Source organism: Hyposmocoma kahamanoa, unplaced genomic scaffold, assembly GCF_003589595.1.
Source record: "Hyposmocoma kahamanoa isolate Upper Pololo Valley unplaced genomic scaffold, ASM358959v1 180, whole genome shotgun sequence".
In the NCBI taxonomy this organism is placed as follows: Eukaryota; Metazoa; Arthropoda; class Insecta; order Lepidoptera; family Cosmopterigidae; genus Hyposmocoma; species Hyposmocoma kahamanoa.
The window spans coordinates 262,032-285,368 of record NW_020653711.1 but is presented as its reverse complement, the minus strand read 5'-3'; the positions used below and the strand labels follow the sequence as shown (position 1 = coordinate 285,368).

At 35.0% G+C, this 23,337-nt stretch overlaps 1 protein-coding gene across 1 annotated transcript; it reads left to right on the top strand.

The window, feature by feature from the left end:
- Positions 1-9,173: 9,173 nt before the first annotated feature.
- On the top strand, positions 9,174-21,114 carry LOC113225897 (glucose dehydrogenase [FAD, quinone]-like). The gene is made up of 4 exons (XM_026458364.1): positions 9,174-9,392; positions 10,472-10,582; positions 19,343-19,487; positions 19,736-21,114. Exons 1-4 carry the CDS (start codon positions 9,174-9,176, stop codon positions 21,112-21,114), a joined length of 1,854 nt encoding a protein of 617 aa, XP_026314149.1.
- The last annotated feature ends 2,223 nt before the right edge of the window (positions 21,115-23,337 follow it).

Below are 23,337 nucleotides of genomic sequence, written 5' to 3'. Positions count from 1 at the left end.
ACGAGTACTATACAGTTATAGAAAATGCACTTAACGAATTTGCAATCGCATAACTACTAAGTTATGCGATTGCAAATTCGTTAACAATATATTCATTAGAATATATTGTTATCTCTAGGAGGTCTGTATGCAAAATCTGCAGTCTGCATTCTACCGCAGGCTTATTAGTAATAGAAAGTGTGACTTGTAATATTTTTGATGTTTTTTTTATAATATAAAGTGACGAGACTAACAAGTCGTGGGCCTGGTGATAAGCTACACATAACAGTTGCGTTTTAAAGCTCTGAGTGGCAACTCAGAGCTTTAAAACGCAAAGATCTGAGAGGTGCTGCCACTGCGCCTGTCACCCTGAGACATAAGTTGACAAGTCCCATGTGCCTGTAATATCACCTATAATATTACCTATTTTTGCCGCCAAGCAGTAATGGCGGCAAAAATAGGTAAGGTGGCAGTGCTTCCCTGGACGAACTATTTCACAAGGAACGCTACTGGTACTAAAATGTTGTCCCCAACCTACGTAAGGCACAATTTACAACGCCGTGGTATGGAATGGACTATGTCAATTGTGTAACGTATAGACTATATACGATACGGTAGCAATTCCCCGGAACATGACTGCCATTTTTTTGGCTCATATCTATAATAGTTTGTATATTATACATTTGACATAAAGTTCATTATGATGTAGTTTCAAAAACTGGCTTCCATTCCGTTCCGCGGCAACGTAAATTGATCTTTTAGTTTCCATCTTTAGCGGCCATCTTGTTTATTTAAAAGTCGAATTTCACGTCCGGTAGAAATTGCCCATAGTGTAACTCGTAAAAGTACAGAGACATCCTTGAAGCATTGTGTTTTTGTTGTAGGGGATATAAAAAACTAGACCACTCTCGATTCTGACGTCAAAATTAATGAAAATTAATTTGCAACAACTAACATCCGCCGACGGAATACAAAATCTGCATACGAATTTTACCTATTACCAAGTTTCTCATTTCAAGAAAATTACTTACTCAATTAGTTGAATCATGTTTTAATATTACGAAATTTAGTGACTAACGCAAATATTGCATTTTCTATGCGTAACAAAGTGTGATTATAAATCTAAAATCAGTATATTGCAGACGTTACATTCATAGACATGCCAATGACTAACGAACAATGGACTACAATTTTGCCGTATCCTGCTGTAAAACGTATGTTTATTATTACGGAGTGAACTAATTACGCAACTTCACCATTAATCGTTATCTTAAATTGAAACTTGAAAAAACAGCTCGATATGATCCAGAAATACAATTTTGAATCACGGGTACTTAATGTTGTAGAGCATAGTTTCCCAAATTGGTCCCTACCGCACCCCAGTGGGCGCTGAAGAGTACCTCGGAAGTAATTTGGGGCATTGATGCTGTCCAGGGTATGTATGCTACCGTATTTGAAAAAAGAACCTGAATTATGTATTGGCACCATAGATATAGAAAAAAAGGGGAGATTTGGTATGTGGACGTGGTTCCGACATCGCCACAGTGACATGGCGATCGTTGTACATACAAGATCACTCGTAAAACGTGAAAATGCCAAGTTGTAGCAATATACCTTGTAAAAATTGGAGTGAAAACAAAAATTTTAAAACCGCTGAGATAACATTCCACCGGCTATTTGCATTTTTAGTTACTATTTTTTTTTATTATTAAATATTTTCTTTTTGTCTCCATAGAAATTTCTAGACTAAATATAGTGATGTTCATTTACGATGACTGATGTTCATCGACAATACATTTTTACTGAAATGTGTGAATTTTTTACTATGATCTTTGTAATTAAAGTCCTTAAAATATCGAAGCGAAAAGCTTTCACTATTTATTTTATTTTATTATTATTACTAAACATTTTATTACGAGTAACTTTAACACAACTCATATTTCGGACAACCGTTTCAATTTCATGTCAATTTGTAAGTTGCCGTTGCTTGAAGAAAAATGTATGTGTATTATTGTTTTAGATAATTTAGGTACCTATTAAATTCCATTATACTCGTAGATTAAAACTAGAGTATTATTAATTTTTAGTTTAAGTTTAGTTTAAGTTTTTCCAATGAGTTCAAAATAAAAGAAGGTTGAATTGAAGCTGCAGGAAAATCGAAATATTCGTTTTCTTATTACTATTTCTGGCTTTGTTTAAATTTCCATAGCGAATGCATTTAAAAAATAAATAAAATAAAATCGGCTTTATTTTACATGTGCATGCAAAATAAATTAGAATGAATTATAGAAAATTACATAAATCCTTCATAAAAAACAACATAATTTAATTTATTAAATTCGTTGATGGTTCGAGTTTACTCTTGACAGTGACAGCTGCACCAACCCGTATTATTATATTCTTATAAAACTGACACTGGCCCAAGCCTAGTGGCCGCCATAAAGAAAATAATAATAATTTATATTAATACATTAATTTAATAATACACCTGTACCAGTGTAGGTATAGTATGAAAAATGGAATATTTTTTTAAGATTAAAAACAGCCACATGATTTGTAACTGTCGATTAGGTAGGAACACATCACTCGTTGAGTAGCGTCAGTTTAAGGTTAACAATTCACGGAGCGGTTTCTATCAGCTCCCGCCGGTGCTGCTAGACAGCGGTTTTATTTCAATACTCACGACCCAGCAAATTTATGCGGGCACGTAGCCGCCGCGGTTGCGGGCACGAATCCGTTGCGATTGCGGAACGGACCGCGAAGTTAATCGCAAGTCGCGCGGTTAATAGAGAACTCATCCCGCGTGCGCTTGCGCCACATTGCGCCTGCACCGACCGAGAAAGTGCGCGGGCGACGACGGCCGCCAAGCGCGCAGGTGATCGCGTCCTGCGCGGTTCTACTAGTACCCTGCCGCGGCAACCGCGAGCACTCCACTAGCGTCACCACTACAGGCGTAAAACGCGCCGTGAAATATGCTACTAATTTTACATACTTAACTATTACATTCTACAGATGTCGCGGTCCCGCGGCAGACGCGGGTGAAAACCGCTCAGTGAGTTCGTAGTGTAACGAAAAATGAGTTTCAGCGCCATCTAACGTGTAATAGTTAGCGATTATACTAGTAGCATTTTTACTAAAACGCCACCTGATGGTGAATGGCTGAACCAGGATGAAAAAAAATACTGAAATATTGTAATATAACTCTAACTCAAGTGACAGTAAGTTTAGTTATTGTGTTACGTCATTTTCACGTTTTTAAGCCCTACCCAATCAAAATCTTTAAGTTGTGGTAGTAGATAATAGAGCGTAAAGTTTGAATTGCACACAAGCTAAAAAGTGGCGACATCGGTACCCGATCTTACATACCGTCATTACATATCTCCCCTTTTTTCCTATATCTATGATTTGCACTATACAGATTTATATTTCGTTTCTTTGTGATTTTTGTGTTAATATAAAAAATTCGTGTTTTCAATAATTTTTTGTGGTGGTGGACGTTGAAATTTTTTTATCTTGCCAAGATGGACGGTGAGCTAAAAAGTTTGGGAACCTATGTTGTAGAGGAAACAATATTGATAATACGTATAATATACATACAAGCTGTGGCAGCCTTGGTTTGATCTACCGCCTCTCAAGTAGAGGCCGTGGGTTAGGATCCGGCCTCGCACCTCTGAGATTTTCGGAATTTATGTGGAAAACTAAATTTACCACGAGCTTTTCGGTGGAGGAAAACATCGTGACAAAATTTCATCGAATGCAAGTTCACAGAAGTCGAAGAAGGTTCACAATTCTCGGAAAACGTGTGAAGTCCCCAACCCGAATTGGACCAGGCGTGGCGGACTATGTCCTAAACCCTCGCCTGAGAGGAGACCTGCACTAAACGTGGGATGTATAAATGGGTTGATGATGATGTATAAAATGTACGTTTTGTAGCAGTAGAGCTCCTTGTGAAAGAGTTCGTCCAGGGAAGTATTGCCACCTAAGCTATTTCTGCCGTCAAGTTCTGCGTTACGGTTTTGAAAGGTAAGGGTACTGGTGAAATTACAGGCACATGGGACTTGTTAACTTATGTCTCAGGGTGACGGGCGCAGTGGCAATGCCCCTCAGATCTTTGCGATTTAGAGCTCTGAGTGCCATTGCAACTGTTATGGACAGTCATGTCCGTCCGTCACGTCACTTGGTATAATAAAAAAAACCTATAATAGATTCTTAACAGACCGAATTCAAAAAGTAAGCTAAATAGTAAGCTATGACGCTAGCTAAATCAGTCAGTCGTGAACATGGGACCTGTAAAGGGTCCGAAACGTTGGTTTGCTTGGAAAAAAACAAAATAAATATAAGCGATTTAGATTCGAAAAAATAGTTCCATTTCCTATGAGTAACAATCGCGAAAACCTAAGAACTCAGTAAGCTGAAATAAAGCAGTAAGCTGAAACTTTAATGGCAGTGGGCCGATCTTGAGTGCAGGTGGGCTGACGGCCGATGGAACTGTTTTTTTTTTTAATTCTATATTTGTACTATATCAAAGACGCGATACTATTGGCGTACACTTTGTCTTTGACAGTATGTATAGCGTTGGTGAATTACATGTGCGTGTGTTGGGAGTATGTGTGAGAGGAGTGTTTACTGAACATACTAAAATAGTTACTACTATTTAATACTAACGTTTTTAATTTATTTTTTGTATTTTTTTACATTTTTCTTTTTCCTTTCTCTCCCTTTCCAACAAATAATATAGCAATATGATGGCAAGAAGTGCTATATGGAGTAGTTGAGGTAAATGCGCAGCGGGCCGCCAGACGTTTAGTACTTTCTTGATGGAGCTGATTTGTTCTGGAATACGTAGTGTACACACGTCTTGCGGCAAGATAGACGGACGATCTAAGGAAGGTGACCGGCAGTGATTGGATGGGGCAGCACAAAATCGAGATAGTTGGTGTACTCAGAGGTAGGCTTATATCCAACAGTGGATACGTGTAAGCCGATGTGATGAAGATGATGATATAATAATAAAAATCGAAATAGGCAGAGTATATTTACCTGAACTTCATGGAAGTAATACATATTCATATTTACAATACATACTATAATACATTATTCAGAGCTGCAGTGTCCAAAGTTCAGATTGCCATCATGATCGCCGACCTTCACTAGAAGATGGCACATGAAGCAGAAGATAATGCAAATAGAGAGTAATACATATTGTTTATATTTTTCATATGTAACTAGCAATTACTTTACTACGGTAGTGTATTTAGAAGTTTTGTAATTATAAAATATAAGTTTGTTTTTAATTATTCCGAGATTTCAAAGGGTTTTATTTCTTCAGTCTATGAGTTAAGGTAAAAACACTATTCCTATTCGGATGTCTACTAATAACTGACAACTGTCACTCATACCAAGATGTCAACTTTTAAGTTTTTCTTGTTCAATTTCCTTGCATTTTTAATCGACTTCTAAAAAGGAGGAGGTTCTGAATTAAACTGATTTTTGTTGTATATGTTACGCGATTACTCCGGTATTTGTGAACCAATTTTTGATTTGATTGTTTTGATGAGATTTGATTGATCTTTTTAGTTGAAAAGAGGGTACCTAAGTATTGGTCCCATTTAAATTTGAAGAAAATATTTCACCTCTAAGGGTGGTAGTATGCTAGGGAATGAATCCAGTTTCGCGCAATTTCCGTTAACCGATTGCAATAAAACTTGGCAAATAGATGTAGTTCCAATAAAAAATTGATAAGCAAACTTTTAAGGTTGGTTTTTTTAAATAATAAAATAATAATTTTTATAATACCAACAAGTGAATGTTTGTTACATTATCAATTTAGGCGCGTAAAAAACAAAAGTTTGTACTGTTGTCTTTCACGCGTAAATTCCATTCTATTAAATTTTGGAACAAGTGGTTTTAGATAAAAATAAAAACGTTTCTGCTTTTACGTTTGAATTCTCTACGCCTAATGTGTTTTTTCTCATAAACAGGAAAATACCAAATGTCAATTATTAGTGACTCTAATGCTTTATTACGTCTAACGAGTCCTTAATTGCGTTTAAAAATTATGTAAAGAACTAATAATAAAAGCACTAACACCAACTTGAAATTTCTAAATTGAATCACTATCGACAAACGACTGATAGTGTAAGGTTCCGGAGAGTTCAAAAGTGGCAGAAGTGTACTTACATAGAAGTGTTTACTTACCAAGTGTGAAAATGTACGGATTAATTTTGAGGTAGGAAATACTATATTCTTCAATATTTATATTTGTGTTTAGGAGGTGTGAAATCGTATATTATTAACAGAGCAATGATATCCTAGTTCAGACAAAAACTTATCACATCGCACTATTAATACAATAGCGTATTAACTCAAAAAGTGTATTTTTTTAGCATCGATGAAAAACGAATTGTTCACTTCTTGTGAAAGATTATTAAAAACAAGTATGTATAGGTCAAACTTTATTACAGATATCTAAACAATTTCCTACATATCGACAATTTCCTACGTACAATAGTTATTTAATTAATAATATATTAATAATATAGTGAAAAAATAGGGTGGTTCAATATTAGACATAACTCTTTGAAGACTGTACCACCTCAGTCAACCGTGACCACGGGACCTGTAAAGTGCCCGAAACGGCGGTTTGTTTGAAAAAAACAAATATACGCGATTTAAATCCGGAAAAATAGTTTAATTTACTAAATTTCCTACATGCCAAATATATTTAGAAATAAAAAGGAAAAAATATATTTTATATTTTTGCATAAGGACTGTTTTGTCCAGAACTAGTTCACGAAAAGTTTGTCTCATTTTAAGTAGATATCTGTTAATTGTTTCTTACAATAATCTAACGACCGTTTTATTGACGCGTAGAGAATCAAATTCAACGTTAGCAATAGTATAATCTTGAATTTCAAATACTTTGAGTTACAACACTATTGTAATAGCAGTTCGATAGTTATGCGTGTTATATGTTAAATTGTTTACATTCGTTCTTAAGTCTAACATACCTACTGCAATCCTTTTAACGGGTTTATATGTAGGTAGCTGCAGTCATAGCACAGCAAAATGTGCTTTCATTTTTAAAAACCAAAATAAAAACTAGGTAAAATAAGAGAAACAATGTTAAACAAGAGAAATTGTAACTATTAGTACTATTAATATTTTAAATTTTTATTGTATTACCTGATATTTAAACAACAATAACCAACAATTTTAATACTTGAAAACATTTTTTCATCAAACAGTACTAGAGTATTGTTTGATGAAAAATGCCTTCAACCTGTTTTTACACTGTTTTACATTTTTACATATATTCATATTTTCTGTATAAGCTTGAAACATCTTATACTTGAATACTTGAAACACATATATTAATATTTTCTGTACAAACTTGAAAGCATCAGGGAAACATGATGAAGGTTCGTACAGCCTTTCTAATAGATAATATTAATATAATGTGTAGATGTAAAATCCACTACTCGTATTGGTCATTTTTTGTTAGTTTTGCAGTTGGCTGGTGATGACCTCGACCACGCCGTATAATTAACATTATGCCGCTACTGGAAACTTCGAAAAGCATCCAGTAGTGGAAATTCTGCCCGAGTATACGCTGACTAGGGAAGCTCTTTGTCCTAGCACATTAGCCAATGTGGCAAACTGTATTACGGTCTAAACCTTCTGCAGCACTGTGACATGTTTACGTCAATCCATTTTGAGTTGATGATTAGATGGGTAATTAAAAAATGGCGATTTTGACAAAAGACATTGTCATTGTAATCACAATGCGATACTTCACCTTACAAGTTATTAAACATTTTAAAACCAACAGTAGATATATTCTTAAATGCAAGAGTACAATATAAAAGTCAAATTATCGTTCAAAGACGACAATTTCCTGTTCGCAATCGGACCAACCTTCAAAAATATTTTACCCGTTTCTTACAACAAGAAGTAAAAGCTCCCAAGGGCAAAAGAACGTTTCAGATAATACCTAAAGTAATCAAAATAATAACACCGATATTCGTTGCTACCAAATTGTCAGGAAAAAACATTTCGTTTACTTCAATGAAATTACTAATTTGACTTTGTACCTTTATATTTTAAGTGGTCACGTAACGAGTCATTTTCTGCTTCAGGAAAATAAGGTGCTCTCTATTGTTGTAATACATTGCCAATAAAAAGTATAGTGTTCAAATTAAATATTTATTTTCAGACGCATCGACTCAAAAATATTCGTCAAAGGTAGACCGACATTAGGTATTTTTTGAAACACAAAATAGGTCGGATTTAAACAAATCTTCCTCGGACATAACGTCAGTCAGTGCAGTTAAAATATGAAACAATTTTTATGAAAATACAAAACAAAAAACCATCTTTAACTCGTAAAACATTTATTTCTGTCGAAATCTGCAAATTTTCTCTCGAATATTCAGATTCCAAGCTCAAAAATAGTTACTCGTATCCATTGACTTACAAATAAATGGACGACGGGTCTAATACAAAAACCACGAAAAAAATGTCCCAAGTCAACCTATTTAAACGTAGTGACATGTAAAGGAATATGAAAAAGCTAAAACGTTGAATTTAAATTGTAATGTCATCGCAGTACTGTCTAATTTTGCTTGCTTCGCTGTCAGTCGAACAAACGAAGACTAAAGCGTGAATGACGCTCTGTATACGATTTTAACGCCCTATAAGTTCGGACACTTTTTAGCGCGGACCCGACGTCCATATAATTGTAAGTCAATGCTCGTATCTATACTAAACATACCTCAAATGTCAGCTAACATCAACTTATCCCAGAACTTCGACGCCACAGGCAATCAAACTACCTCGAGAAACATAAAGCATTCCTCTTACGCAAAAACTGTTTTGGAGTTAAAAACCATAGATAACAAAAAGAAGCCAAAATATTTTTTTGGAAAACAGACAACATAAATATAAAATAACGTACCAAATAAATGTAACATCTCGTTTTTCATATTAAATAGATTTTGGCGCTAACCACATACTCGTAGCACATGTGTATAGCTGATGCGGCATACGTTATTTTTTTTATACCCCCTTTGTCGCTTTCTCAAAAATCTTTCTAATTTAGTCACTTTATTATTGACGATTTTCATCATGTTTCCATAACGTAGTAGAAAGTAGATGCTTTAACCCAGAGGTTGGAAAAAGTCCCACTAATTTTCATGTTCCACAGTCTGACCATCCTCGCGACACCATCACTCGCGGCCCGAGGATCTTTCTTCGAAGCCATCGGTGGCCTGCTCAGGGACACATTAACCCTGACTAACGGAGAACCTCCAGATACCCTGCAACCACTACCAGCTTATGATTTTGTGATCATTGGAGCTGGCACTGCGGGGTGTGTGCTGGCCAATAGGCTTACTGAAGTTGAAAACTTTAATGTAAGTAATTTTAATTTCTAGTGGCGTCCTTTTTTGAGATAAAAGAACTTGAAAACGTGACTGATACCGGATAGTATTCTTATATTGGTAATAAAGATCTGATTTAAAATAATGGAAAAAAAAAACCATTCTGCAATACAATTTTCTGGTATTTCAGTATTTCTGGTTTTCAGATATTACAGAGTATATCGAAGTTATAATTCCACTTTTCTTTCAAACTTATGTTACTTCTAATGATAAATATTTTTTTTTTTTACACACTCAACATAGCCCCGCACTAGGGAAACTCTGTGTCGCGGGTGCCATGGACACACACATAGACAACCACAAATTACATCCAAACTCACGAGAGAAATAATTGTAGGCCATACAACTATTTCTCCCGGCCCGGGAATCGAACCTGGGATCTCTGCGTGGCAGTCCGGCATGGTAACCGTTAGGCCACTGAGGCAGTTGAAATTAGTTGTAAGTTATAGTTTAATTTAAAAGTCATGTATTTCTGTCCAATCAGCGATCACAGACCTGTTCCAAATCATTACAAATCGTTGTTTATTCCTTCTTGTCTTGTTGTTTGATTGTGTAGTCAAATACGGCTGCCTTGGTTACGTCTTCTGTTAACACTGTAAAATAATATTTACTTACAAATTGCTCTCAACAACTGACGAGATTTAATATGTTGTATTTTGATCATATTAGCTCTTGAATTAATGAACTACATATTTTTCTTTAATTTTAAATGTTGATGCATAGTCAAATATGTTGATGCTACACCTTTTGTACGAATTTTATAGGTTTTTGTTGTTTAATTCCGAGAGAAGTTGTAACTGCGATTTAGACGTACACCCTAAATAGCTGTGATAAACTTCAAAACTGATATAGTTAGCAAATAACGATTTATAAAGTATACTGTCAATGTAGTGCACAAACTCCTGTAGGGCTAGCTCGACAAGTCGCGACTTGCGGGAGAGCGATACAAAGCACGAGACCTCTATGCGAGTATAGCAGTATCTCGCGTTTTATGTCGCTCCCTAGAAAACAAATAATTGTTGCCACAATAATGCATGTTTGACGTAATACAGGTGTTGCTGGTAGAAGCAGGCGGTCAAGAACAGATGTTCATGGACATACCGGTATTGGCGACGATGCTGCAATTCACAGACGCAAACTGGAACTACTACACCGAACCGCAGGTAAGCAAGCATATTTCAAAATAAAATATAAAGGAGAAAATTGAAGATGTAAAAATATGTCAATGCTGTGAGATTCACTTACACCACTTCCAGAAGCCATCACCTACCATACCATGTTCATTTCTGGACAAAGAGCTCATTCTATACAAGGATTTTTCTAAAATTCCTAACGCTAAACAGGCAAATTGACTATCACAATAAAGAACGTGATGAGCGTAATAAGGACTCATCCCCTAGCAAAGCGGCGCGAGAAAGTACTGTTTCAGGCAGCAGTAGTCTCCTCGGCTCTTCTCTGGTATATAAAGGGTTTTATAGTGCATATGAGGCTCCCTTAGACGCTTTTTAAAGCTCACGTTGGAAACTATACGATGGTCCGCAACCAAGAACAGCACGACATAAAACATAAAATAATCTTCAGGTTCTACCAGAGCTCCTGCTTAGGAAATATATTATGTTACAATAACTGATAAAAATAACAGACAGACGATTATAAACTGTTAAGCTATTATCATAATATTTGTAATGGAAGTTAATTTGTTAAACTGGTTATAGTGGTTCTGTTTACTTATATTAGTATATTAGAGCCACTGTTTTATACATCTATTAATTTCTTGAACTTGTCAAATAAATAATGTTTTCGTAGTTAGTATTTATTATTTATAACATATTATATCGCTTATAATAAGTAAAAATACATAAAAGGGTGTTTGTCGCGTGTGTATTTTTTTTTGTTATTAATAAACACAAGTATGAGAGTAGGAAGACATTCCGCTGCCTCCGACCTAACCAATGGTGTTATTGCTCATACACGACACATCATAATAACACAACATCAGACCGACAAGGACTTTCGGTTGGATGTCATCAGGCCGCCAGCTTCGCGATGTCAACAAATAGACATCGCGCCATTAAGTACGCTACATCTCGTTGTGAATGATATCAGGCCTTGACGTTGACTATAAGCTATAAGCGCGCAGACAGTAGAGCTTGTGAAAGAGTTCGTCTACGGAAGTACCTTAGCATTTCTGCCGCCAAGCAGTAATGTGAGCATTAATGCGTTCTGGTTTCGAAGGGTAAGGGCGCTGGTGAAATTACAGGCAGTTACAAAACAGACTTGTCTGAGTGGCACTGCAACTGCCATGGAGAGGTGTGTCGCTTACCACCAGGTGCACGACTTGTTCGTCCCGTCACTGAATATCATAAAAAAAGACAATTCGTTGCCGGTAAGTGAAAGAACAGCAAACAGGCGGTCAACAAAGTGCAGGTCTGAAGTATAGAACGGACGCATAGCTCACGCGTCGTACAATACGTTCACTCACAATTTTAACAATATACGTAAGACGATTTCCAGCTCACGTTTCAAAGTTTTTCTTTGAGTAGAGTCGGTGTTGTCGTCAGCGTGAGAAGGCCTTTGCATAATGTAAAGCAAAAAACCTGATTTAATAACAACTGAATGCTTACTTCATACGTATTTAACATATAAGGTACATACTACGTAGGTAGAGCAAAAGATTTTTCAAGAACGATATTTAAAATAAAATACTTGGGAACCAAAGTTTGAGAACGCCTGAAAACTGATATTGCATTAGAGATCACAAAACGTTGTTTTCTTATCTATTATGAAATTAATCAGAACGTGCGTTGCGATCGAGTACAATGCTTACGTGACTCCAGACAGGTGTGCTTTACAGCGTAGATGTAAAAAGAATACAGAAAGTAAGTAAATATTGAGTTCTTAGATTCTTGCAATTCCTACAACTTGGAAATGTAACTATTTGCCAACATTTCGGGTTCTTTACAGGTCGCTTGGGGGTCAGTTCGAATCTCGGCTTGTTTCAAAAATAAATAGACGCAACTAAGGATCCGAAAATATAGCTTAATTTGTATAATCAAATGTTTAAGGATGTGGTTCCATCGATTTGTCGAAGTATTAAATTGTTTAAAGTGATAGAATAGAAGTTGTTTGTTTTAATGATAGCAAATACGTACTAGATGTTCGGCATCGTTTAAAAATAACCCTGTAGAACGCGTTCTCAATTACCAAGTCTTTAATTACCCCGCGTGACCCTAATATTGATGGTGACTTTGAATGCACAATGCGAAATTGTTTCGAGTTGCCTACTAAGTAGATTCTATTAAAGCGAGGATTTCAATGCGAGCCTACATTGTAGGTCAAGTACGAGGCGGACCGCCTCTCGCGTGCTTATTCCCAGTTGTCACCACTGGTTTTGTTATCACTGGCGACAAATGTGAAAAAAATCCCATATGGCGTCTCACAAAACTTTTCTTTTTTTTTACTACACTAGTAGTAGTAGTAGTAGAGCTCCTTGTGAAAGAGTTAATCCAGGGAAGTACTGCCACCTTGCCTATTTCTGCCGCCAAGCAGTAATGTTAACATTACTGCGTTACGCTTTAGAAGGGTAAGGGTGCTGGTGAAATTACAGGCACATGGGACTGGCGCAGTGACAATGACCCCTCATATATTTGCGATTTAAAGCTCTGAGTGGCACTGCAACTGTTAAGGACCTTACCATCAGGCGCACGACTTATTCGTCCCGTCACTAGATATTATTTAAAAAACCTACACAAATTATTTGGTCGCAAACTAGAAATCCCTTTAAAAAAAAATTATTAGAAAGTGGGTACCTCAGATGTGGTCCTATTTACATTTGAAGAAAATATTCCACCCCTGAGGGTGGCAAACTAGGGGATGACTTTTGAGGTCGGTTTTTTTAATACTCTGTACTGTTCTTATAATTATACCAATGTTTTGAATTATATGTTTTAATTATATTAGTACGACTAAAAGGAAATTGAAAAACAGTTACAAATAGACAGCGAGGTACAACTTATATTGGCCAAGAACATCGTTTTTCACGCAACTTTTAACCAACGACCAATATAAAGTGACACTCATATACGCACGTGATGCCTCACACGTCCTAGATAATGTATGGCCATACAAATCAGTACGAACTTTCCTTATTGATAACCTTTTACATACTATAATGAATGTCACTCCTAAACCTTAACCTTTAATGAATATTGTACAGCTACGACTACAAACTTGTATGTGTACAATATATGTAGTCCGAGGCACATTCGTACACTCCACATATCTTTCAGAGAAGAAAACTAAAGACTAAGGAATAAATATCGCACGTTCAAAACAATAACGTTACTAAATGAAAATTTCGCTTTATTTGCAAACTTAAACTTATTTTCGTAAACTTTAAACGCTGTTTTTCGAAAGTTGTGATGTAATAAAACTTCAAACAGGCTATCATCCTAGTATTTTTTTCATGTTGCGATTACAAAACAAGAATGTCTCTATATTATTACAAAAGTCATTACATCCGACAACGTGCAGACCCCGACACACACAATAAATAACAACATTTTTAAGATATTAAATGAATCAACCCCAGCGCATGGTACATGAAAACCAGCGGACTTATAGCTAACAACAATTTTAAGGTGCTATATGAATCAACCCTAGTGCACGGTACTTGAGAGCCAGCGAATTTATAAATAACAACGCCATTTTTACGGTGCTGTATGAATCAACCCTGGTTCACGGTACTTGAGAGCCAGTGAATTTATAAATAACAACAATTTCAAGGTGATATATGAATCAACCCTGATGCACGGTACATGAGAGTCACCTGATTTATAAATAACAACAATTTTATGATAGGTAATGAATCAACTTTGATGCACGGTACGTAAGAGTAACAACAATTTTCAGATGCTATATGAATCAACTCTGATGCACGGTACGTAAGACCCAGCGGATTTATAAATAACAACAATTTGAAAGTGCTATATGAATCAACCCTGGCGCAGGGTATAAAGTGCCAGCGGACTTATTTCCCTGTAGTGACAAAATGTCTCCCTGGCATTGAATGACAACTTTGCAGTAATAGCAACATTGTGTCCGATTGCTATTCCGGTCATACCAAGGCAACTTTAGGGTCAACTAAGTCGATTAACATTGATACCACATCGGTTACAAGAGGAAAGACGACTACTTGTCATCAAGGATTAACAATGACATCAGGATCTTTATGATATTAAAAGCGAAAAAGTTCTAGAGCTGATCCGTGTAAGTTACAAACCCTGTAGGAATTTAAAAATTAAACCTCATATCTTTACATTTCAGAATCCCATTTCGAGCTACACGAATTTTGTATAGATTGTAATTTGCTATTCCTGCTTAAAAAGTCGATTTCGTGAAATGGTCATGAAAGTTTCTGAAAATGTATTTAAATATGAAAAAGTGCGATTTTCGTTTTATGACAGTATTGGTTGGCAACCGACTCTTAAGTATTGGTCTTCAATATGTGCCTGCGCATTGTAATAACTTACCTTACGTTTTAAGTCCGAAAAATGCCAGTTGCTTTGCGTTAGAAATGCATTAAGAATATTATGATAATATTTTCGTAATTATTTTTTGTCTTATTCGCTGTCCAATGCATCCTAGAGATTTAAACATTCTGGGATTCCTATAATCGAGTCGCTATTTACGTCAAAATGCGAAAATTACTATGATTGCGTTGTAAGAAATCACACAATAAAACTTTTTTTTTTCAAATTTTTAAACAGAATAAATGTGGTAGGAGGTGGTCTTCTGTAGATAGATAAGAGACGGATAAAATTTACTCATCGTTAAAGCTACTTCATTGAATGATACCGTTCGGTACATAAATAACTTTAAATGTAGAGATTATGCCGATGAAGAGGCCTTGCGTGTTAACCAGGACTCTACCATGACCTAGACGCAAATGACGTACAATGGTGAATCAGCATTATAGAACATTTAGTACAATATTTAAAACATAAAATATCATACCTAAAAAATATATGTTGAAATGTCAACAGCGAAAAGCTCGTCATGATTGCGAATCGACCAAAAATTACCGAGCCGTGGAGAAAATGCGAACATAACCAAAATCCCGTCAAATAAATTCCTCCCGCAACCCGCTACTCTTCCTCGCACCTGAACTCAAGCTACGAGTCTTATCATTATGGCAAAACCAGTTTTTTATTGGCAAAAAGCAGAACCGGATTTAATGATTCCTCGCCCGTGACCTTTTGTTTTTCAACCATTGTGCGATAATATCTGATGTATTTATTTTCATAATTTATAACTTAGTGAAAACGCAAGTTGTGTAGTTGATAGTAACAAAGTGTAGCTTCACTGTGCCTGGGCACAAGCACATACAAACTTATCGAAGGCATATTGTTATTGTCTATTTATTGGTGTGCATTCAAATCTAATACTTAGTCTGACTATTTTCTATATTACTATACTATAATGACAACACTGGCACGCAAACATTTGCAGATCTAATATATCAGTTAATATAATTTAAACACGGCAACTTGTTAAAAAATAATTATATTTAAACTCCACTAAACTGGTGTGTTTTTAAAGTGACATTTGCATTAATATACGTTTAATAACATTTATAATCAAAAGCTATAAACAATGTATAAATTAATAAAATATTAATTATCAGATCTCTAATGGTAGCACTCAAGAAGCCTAATTACAGACGGATATTTGAAGTACCTACTTAGACATAGTTGACGTACAGACAAACATGCAAAATCCAACAACTATGACCGTCTCACATGGAGCCAAATAAGGAGTTGTAATAATGAATATAATTATAGCGTATTTGACTTCTTTGATGTGCGTCGAGAAACCGATCAACGCGCGGTAACGCGTGTTTAGTGTTTGCTGTATTTATCGAATAGACAAACAAGGCAAATACTTTGTCACAGATGATACACGTGGTGATTGTTTGGCAAATATATCAAATATGCATATATGAATATGCCATGTAAAGGAAGTGCCACCATCACGTTTTACAATTTTTTAACTGACTTAAAAAAAAGTTCTTAATTCAACTGCATATTTTTTTATGTATGTTACGCGATAACTAATTTGTGAATCGATTTTGATGATTCTTCTTTTGTTGGAAAGAGGGTACCTCAGTAGTGGTCCCATTTAAATTTGAAGAAAATATTCCACCTCTAAGGGTGGCAAACTAGGGGATGAATGACTTTTGAGGACGGTTTTTAGTACTCTGTATTGAGATTTTGAATTACAGATTAATAAACTTAATTACCGATTTAAACACTAATATAAGAAAAATAAAAAAGACACTGTAGTGTAAATGGATTGTATGAGAACGTCACATGGTGCGGGTGTGGAAGGCGAAGGGGTCAGGCAGTGTTCGACTGTCAACCCGGAGGCACGTAGTGGTGCGTAGGCGAGCCAAATACCAATACGTTATTATTTGTGGGAGCGGACACTACAACCACTTTTAAGTCAATCTTTCCAACAGTTCCTTCGAAAAAAAACCCTTAAAAAACCTCTTTAACAAGAAGATTAAAAATAATGTATCTTTAGTGTCAGCCTGAGTCCGTAAACATAAATTTAACAAAAAAGGTTGCTTCGGAAATATGAACCATGCAATTAATGCTGCAAAATATATTAAGAACATTTGCGTATATATACTTTTTGCTGACTTAACAACTCGATAACAACAAGTCCATAACATGCTATTCAACCCGATACAAATCTCTATGCCGTCAAATTTAAACCAATTAATTTAGATCCAATAGTGAACTGGGACTGTAGCTTCGTTTCGATCCCATATGTATATAATTATGCTACTTTGATTATGGAAGTGTGTGCTATTTTTAAGTTGTTGCTAAAAGACGGTGCGAATAATTTTGCAATACATTAAAGAATATACACCTATGAAAATATCAAACATAAAATGTTGGTGTATCTTTTCATCACTGTCATAGCAAGCGATAAAGGGAGAAATGTAGAAGTTGAATTTCACGGATTTCTTGTGCACAAGAAACATTTCATATTATACATACAAATTATTTTTTCACCTCACTAGCTCGGAAAGGCGTTCTTTCTCATTAGAAATCTGAATTATGGAATTCGAACTTTACGATGGATCGAAAGAAAGACATAATGACACGTTCAACTACGCGTTTTGTCGTATATTATTTATGTAATATAAATCCGTTGGTATATTTTATTCTTATTATTGTTGACGTTAAATTGACAATGATAACTAATTTTGTTTATTAAAACTGATTTGTTATAGTTCAATTGTTTTTCTTTCATCTACCATTTTCCTCGCGTTTCCTTTTCGATAGTGAGGTGAAAAGTTGTGCGTTTCGCTCGGCGGCAAAGTTGTTTTGCGTCTCCTGGCTTAAAACCCTCGCTACGCTCAGGATTCTATTTTTGAATCCTTCGCTTGCTCAAGTTTCAATACAAGCACTCACGTCAAACAACAACTTTGCAGCCTTGCATAACAAATAACCATTATGTCTAGTCTACATCGAATTGTGGAATATTGTAAGGTTTTTTTGATACCATGTGACGGGACAAACAAGTCGTGCTCCTGGTGGTAAGCGACACGCCTGTCCATTGCAGCTTTAAATCGCAAAGATCTGGAGGGCACTGCCACTGCGCCCGTCACCCTGAGACATAAGTTGACAAGTCTAATTTGCCTGTAACTTCGTCAAGTAAGCTGACATCGTGGTCAGATATCACTAAAATGTGATCATTGAGGTTTTATAAAAATATCACAAAATTTATAAATCTGACTTAGGTAGAATAAAGGACTGTACATTGTATTTCTGAAACGAAATTGTAGCAATTTTTGATTATAAATAGATGCAGGCACTTTGAAAACAGGTTGTAACTATTTGATTTAAAAATTAAATGGCTATTTCATCAAGCGCCCAAACGTAATATACCAAATGCGAAAAAATAAAACAATGTTCCCCCAAAACGAATCAGGAAGACAATCTTTTTATAAATGTTAAGTGAGTAACATTGTTATCCACTTCCTTCCAATAAAAATTCCACGTCCTTGATAAGGGTATAGTACCGGCTTTATTACCGTCAAGTTAAATATGTAGCTTAATTATTCACGCATACGATGGGAATTTAGGGAAAATAATGTTATAATTAATAAGCAATTAGACAGAAGGAAATTTTATCAGACGCCATTTCTATATATTATTTTGTGACCAAATTAATTTAATAAATAATGTGAATTGGGATTGTCCATCCCAAAAATATACACTAAATTTATGTACTTATTACGTTTCTTTTACTCGCTAAACATTAAATGAAAACTTTCTATATTTACATACTTAATCTATTTCAAAAAGTTGCCCTATAAAAAAACTTAAAGAAACAAAAGTTTATAAATTGAACGGAAAATTTTCATAAAATAATAAACATTAATCATGACATTATTTGTCATTTTTGTCTAAAGAACAAGTTTATGATCACTGCTTCTTTGTTTAGTTTTCCTAATTCTAAACAAAATTAATTGTAAATTAAGACACAGTGTGTTCTGAATTGTTTTCATTTCAAATGTGAAATTTGCATTAACTCCTATATAGTATAAATATATATACAATGCATATATACTTTTTGCTTGGCTTAACAAAAAAAATGTAACAAGTTTTTACATGCTATTCAATATTCTTAATTTAAATACGACAGTGAACTCTGATAAACCTCAATGTAACAAAAAACCTGTCACTCTGTTTTGGTCCCATTCCAAAAATAAATCTTAAATTGAAAGTAACTAAACGGAAATAAGAAAAACATTATTGAAATTATTAGTTTGTTTACACGAAACATTTATTTCCAGAAAATAATTCCTTTCAATATCTCATAATAATATTTCTCATGGTTGTTTCCAGAAAGCAGGCTGCATGGGTATGCGGGCTGGACGTTGCGCTTGGCCTCGAGGGAAAGTTGTCGGGGGATCATCAGTTCTTCATTCCATGATGCACACCAGAGGAAATAAAAAAGACTATGATAGATGGGCTGCAGCTGGGAACCCAGGTAATTAGAAAACCATTGTCATGTTTTGTCACCTGAAGATTGTTAAGTTAGAACGACGTCATTATTTTCACGGTTAAAAGTGCAAAAAGTTAATTTTTATTTTTAAATAGCGATAACGATGAGGTAGAACGAAAATAGGTGGCAAGAAGTAAATTTCAATATAAAAACTATTTACGTTAAGATATGCAAAAACTATAAAAAAAGGACAAAAACTCATCACATGATTTAATTATCGTTTTTTGTTACAGGTTGGGATTACCAGTCCGTTTTAAATTACTTTAAAAGATTAGAAAACATGAAAATACCGGAACTCGCTCGTGATAAAAAGTTTCATTCAACTGAAGGTGAAATGACAATCCAATATCCCAGTTGGAGGACTCCTCTTTCCGAAGCATTCTTAAAAGCTGGTGTTGAGACAGGTGGAAAAATAATAGACTATAATGGCGAAAAACAAATAGGCTACTCCATAATTCAATTCACAATGAACAACGGCACACGTATGAGTGCCAGTAAAGCTTTTCTGCATCCTATTAAACATCGCAAAAACCTACATATCGTTAAAATGGCACATGTCAAACGAATACTCATTGATCCATGGAGTAAACGTGCCTATGGTGTGGAATACGACAAATATAGAAAAACATACAAAGTTTTAGCCACAAAAGAAGTTATTTTATCAGCTGGCGCAATCAATTCTCCACAAATTTTGATGATCAGTGGGGTCGGACCTAAACAACATCTTACAGAGAAAAACATAACAACTATTGTAGATCTTCCAGTTGGTTACAATTTACAAGATCACTGGGCTCTAGGAGGGCTTACTTTTGTAATTAACACGACTGACTCAATCAGGTCTGAACGTGTTGCAACAGCAGATAATATTATAGAGTATTTTAGCTATCATACGGGCCCTTTATCGGCACCGAGTGGTACAGAAGCTTTAGCATTTATTGATACAAAACATCCAAACAATCCAGACGGTTATCCTGACTTGGAACTGCTTTTCGTTGGAGGATCACTAGTATCACAACCAACTTACAAGAACGCTTTTGCCATAAGTGACTATGTATACGATAAAGTATATGGACCAATTGAAAACCGTGATACTTGGATGGTTTTCCCCATGCTTCTCTTACCTGAATCTAAAGGACGGATACTATTAAAAGACAAAAATCCATACCAAAAACCTTTAATATACGCGAACTACTTCTCTGACCGAGGTCATGACCAGAAAGTTATATTACACGGAATAAGAAAAATCATACAATTGTCTAAGACGAAAGCATTCCAGAAATTTGGTAGTAAGCTTCACGACATACCATTGCCAAACTGTGCTCATCATAAATTCAACTCAGACCAGTATTGGTATTGTGCAATGAAAACATTAACTAACACAATTTATCACCATTGTTGTACGAATAAAATGGGGCCAAGTACCGATCCAGAATCTGTCGTAGACCCAAGGTTAAAGGTACATGGTGTAACAGGCTTAAGAGTAGTGGATGCGAGTATAATGCCCCACGTCCCGGCAGCTCACACGAATGCACCCACTATGATGATTGCGGAAAAAGCTGCCGATCTTATTAAAGAAGACTGGAACTTCCCTACTAAAAGGTACCAAAGATAGTGGAACTTTGACGAACAAGTGCGATTACATCCCAGTCATTTTGACTTTAATTGGTTGAATAAATCGTATTGAATTTGAAGCAAGGACACGATTTGCGATGTAAATATATTTTCGAACATGTTATGCATTTACTATTGTTTCCGATAAGAAAATTACGACATTTTTCTGTTAAATAATTACCTACTTAAATGAAGCTTCATGTTTATGGCGTTAAAGTCACATTTTACATTGACCTACCCGAGTATGGCAATTTTGGCAGATTTGTGGTTTGTCGTAATCAGCCTTGAGCTTTTGACTCAAAAATATTAATGTTATCCTGCATAATTAATAATAATAACACATGTTTAAAATGAAACTGCTTTACAACACGGCTGTCTATACATAGGTACCATAGTCGTGACGACCGACAACATATAAAAAATAGTTTCCTTTCCTGTGTATAATAATCGCGAAACCCCAAGAACTTAATGATAACATATACTTCTACTGTATTTCACAATGACTTTATAAAAATATCTTCAAAATTTTCTTACTTAATTGTACTAAAAATACTGTACATATAATCAAACTACAAACAAAGCTAAGTGTTAATGCAACTCGTCTACTAAATACATGGGTCCAAATGTAAGTATAAATATTGTTTATAAAATTAGTAATACGATCAACAGAGTATTTGACTTTCTAACGATATTAAATTTGGTGGTAAAAAAAATTTTGAGAAAACAAATTCAGAATTCCATTTACGAACTACCATCATTCTTACTCGTAAAATGTGTATTAGTAAAAAAACCGAGAAGTTATTCAATACATACATAAATAAATAACATAAAGAAACAAGACGTTACAGATTCCACTCGACTTGTTTACAGAACTTTATAACGTACTTAGAATTCTAAACCAGTTCCCGCAGACCACAAAGCTGTTGAAGGCATAAATTTTATTATTGTATAGGTACTGTTGTTGCTATTTATATCTGTTTACTTGCTACTTATTGAAAGACTTGTCCAAATGTAGATTATTATATGCATAGTTGCTGTATAAAAATAACGAATATTTTGGGTTGACCATAAAGTCCGCGTGGTATCAAATTAATGAAAAACATTTAAAAAAGAAACATCAATCTTAATAAATTATTTATTGACTATGTTGATCCACAATAGTTTCGGATAACTATAGAATTCCCCTTTCACAAAAAATTTTATCATACAGTTTTTAGTGTCGTATGGTCTCTTCGTTATGAGAGTCCTTTAAAATAATTTTGTAAATACGAGTGAATATTTGTCGGGGCTATGTCGGGCGAATACGATAGATAAATAATACATCTCAACCTAACTGTAATACTTTTCGGCGGCTTTGTAAAGATGTTTGTGGTTTGGCATTATGATAAAACACCTCTGCAACTCGACAGTTCTGGGCGTTTTTTATGAATTATAAACTTAAAACTTTCCCGCCTATTTTTTAAATACGCTCTGAAATATCGTTTGGAAAATGACAACAGACAAATTTTAAAAGAAAAAAATAGTTTTTTTTTGTTTAAAGTTAGGGAATGGCAAAAACTGCACGGAAATGTTAGCCAATCCGTTGACCTTTTGGGTAGATCAATGGCCAACCTATATTACAGCTTACGTAAGAAGTAATTGTGAGTAAATAGGTAGATATTTTGTGTTATTTAAACATTCCAGGTAATGTTAGATAGATGTAGTAATTTGAAAAATAAAGCTGGAACTATTCATTGTTTGTTTTATTTCCATTACAAACTGTAACTTTCAATATAATGAATTATCAGCAAATGAAATCAAAATAAATTTTCGAGTGACAATCCTAATTAATTGAAAACTATTCTGCCATATCATTACTGTGACAACTGCGCTCCGATTGGCCAGCCCGAATTCGGAACAATTGACGGGTGTCGTCAATTGTTTCACTTCAAATCGACCAGTTAACTTGAGCTTTGCTATAATGGACGAAAATTTCAAAATTACATATTTAATATTTAATTACCGATGAAATTTGATTCCGTTTGTTTTGTAATTAGATGTTTTGCTGTTTTTTCCCACACCACCGATTGGAACAATATGCCATTGTTAGAGACATTATCTTTATTACAATAAATACAGAATATTTTTGGAACATACGGAGACATACACACAGATCAGTTGTTGGCGCTGTCTATATTTCAGTACAAACGAGAGTTGATATTTATAAGTGATGTATCACTGACGA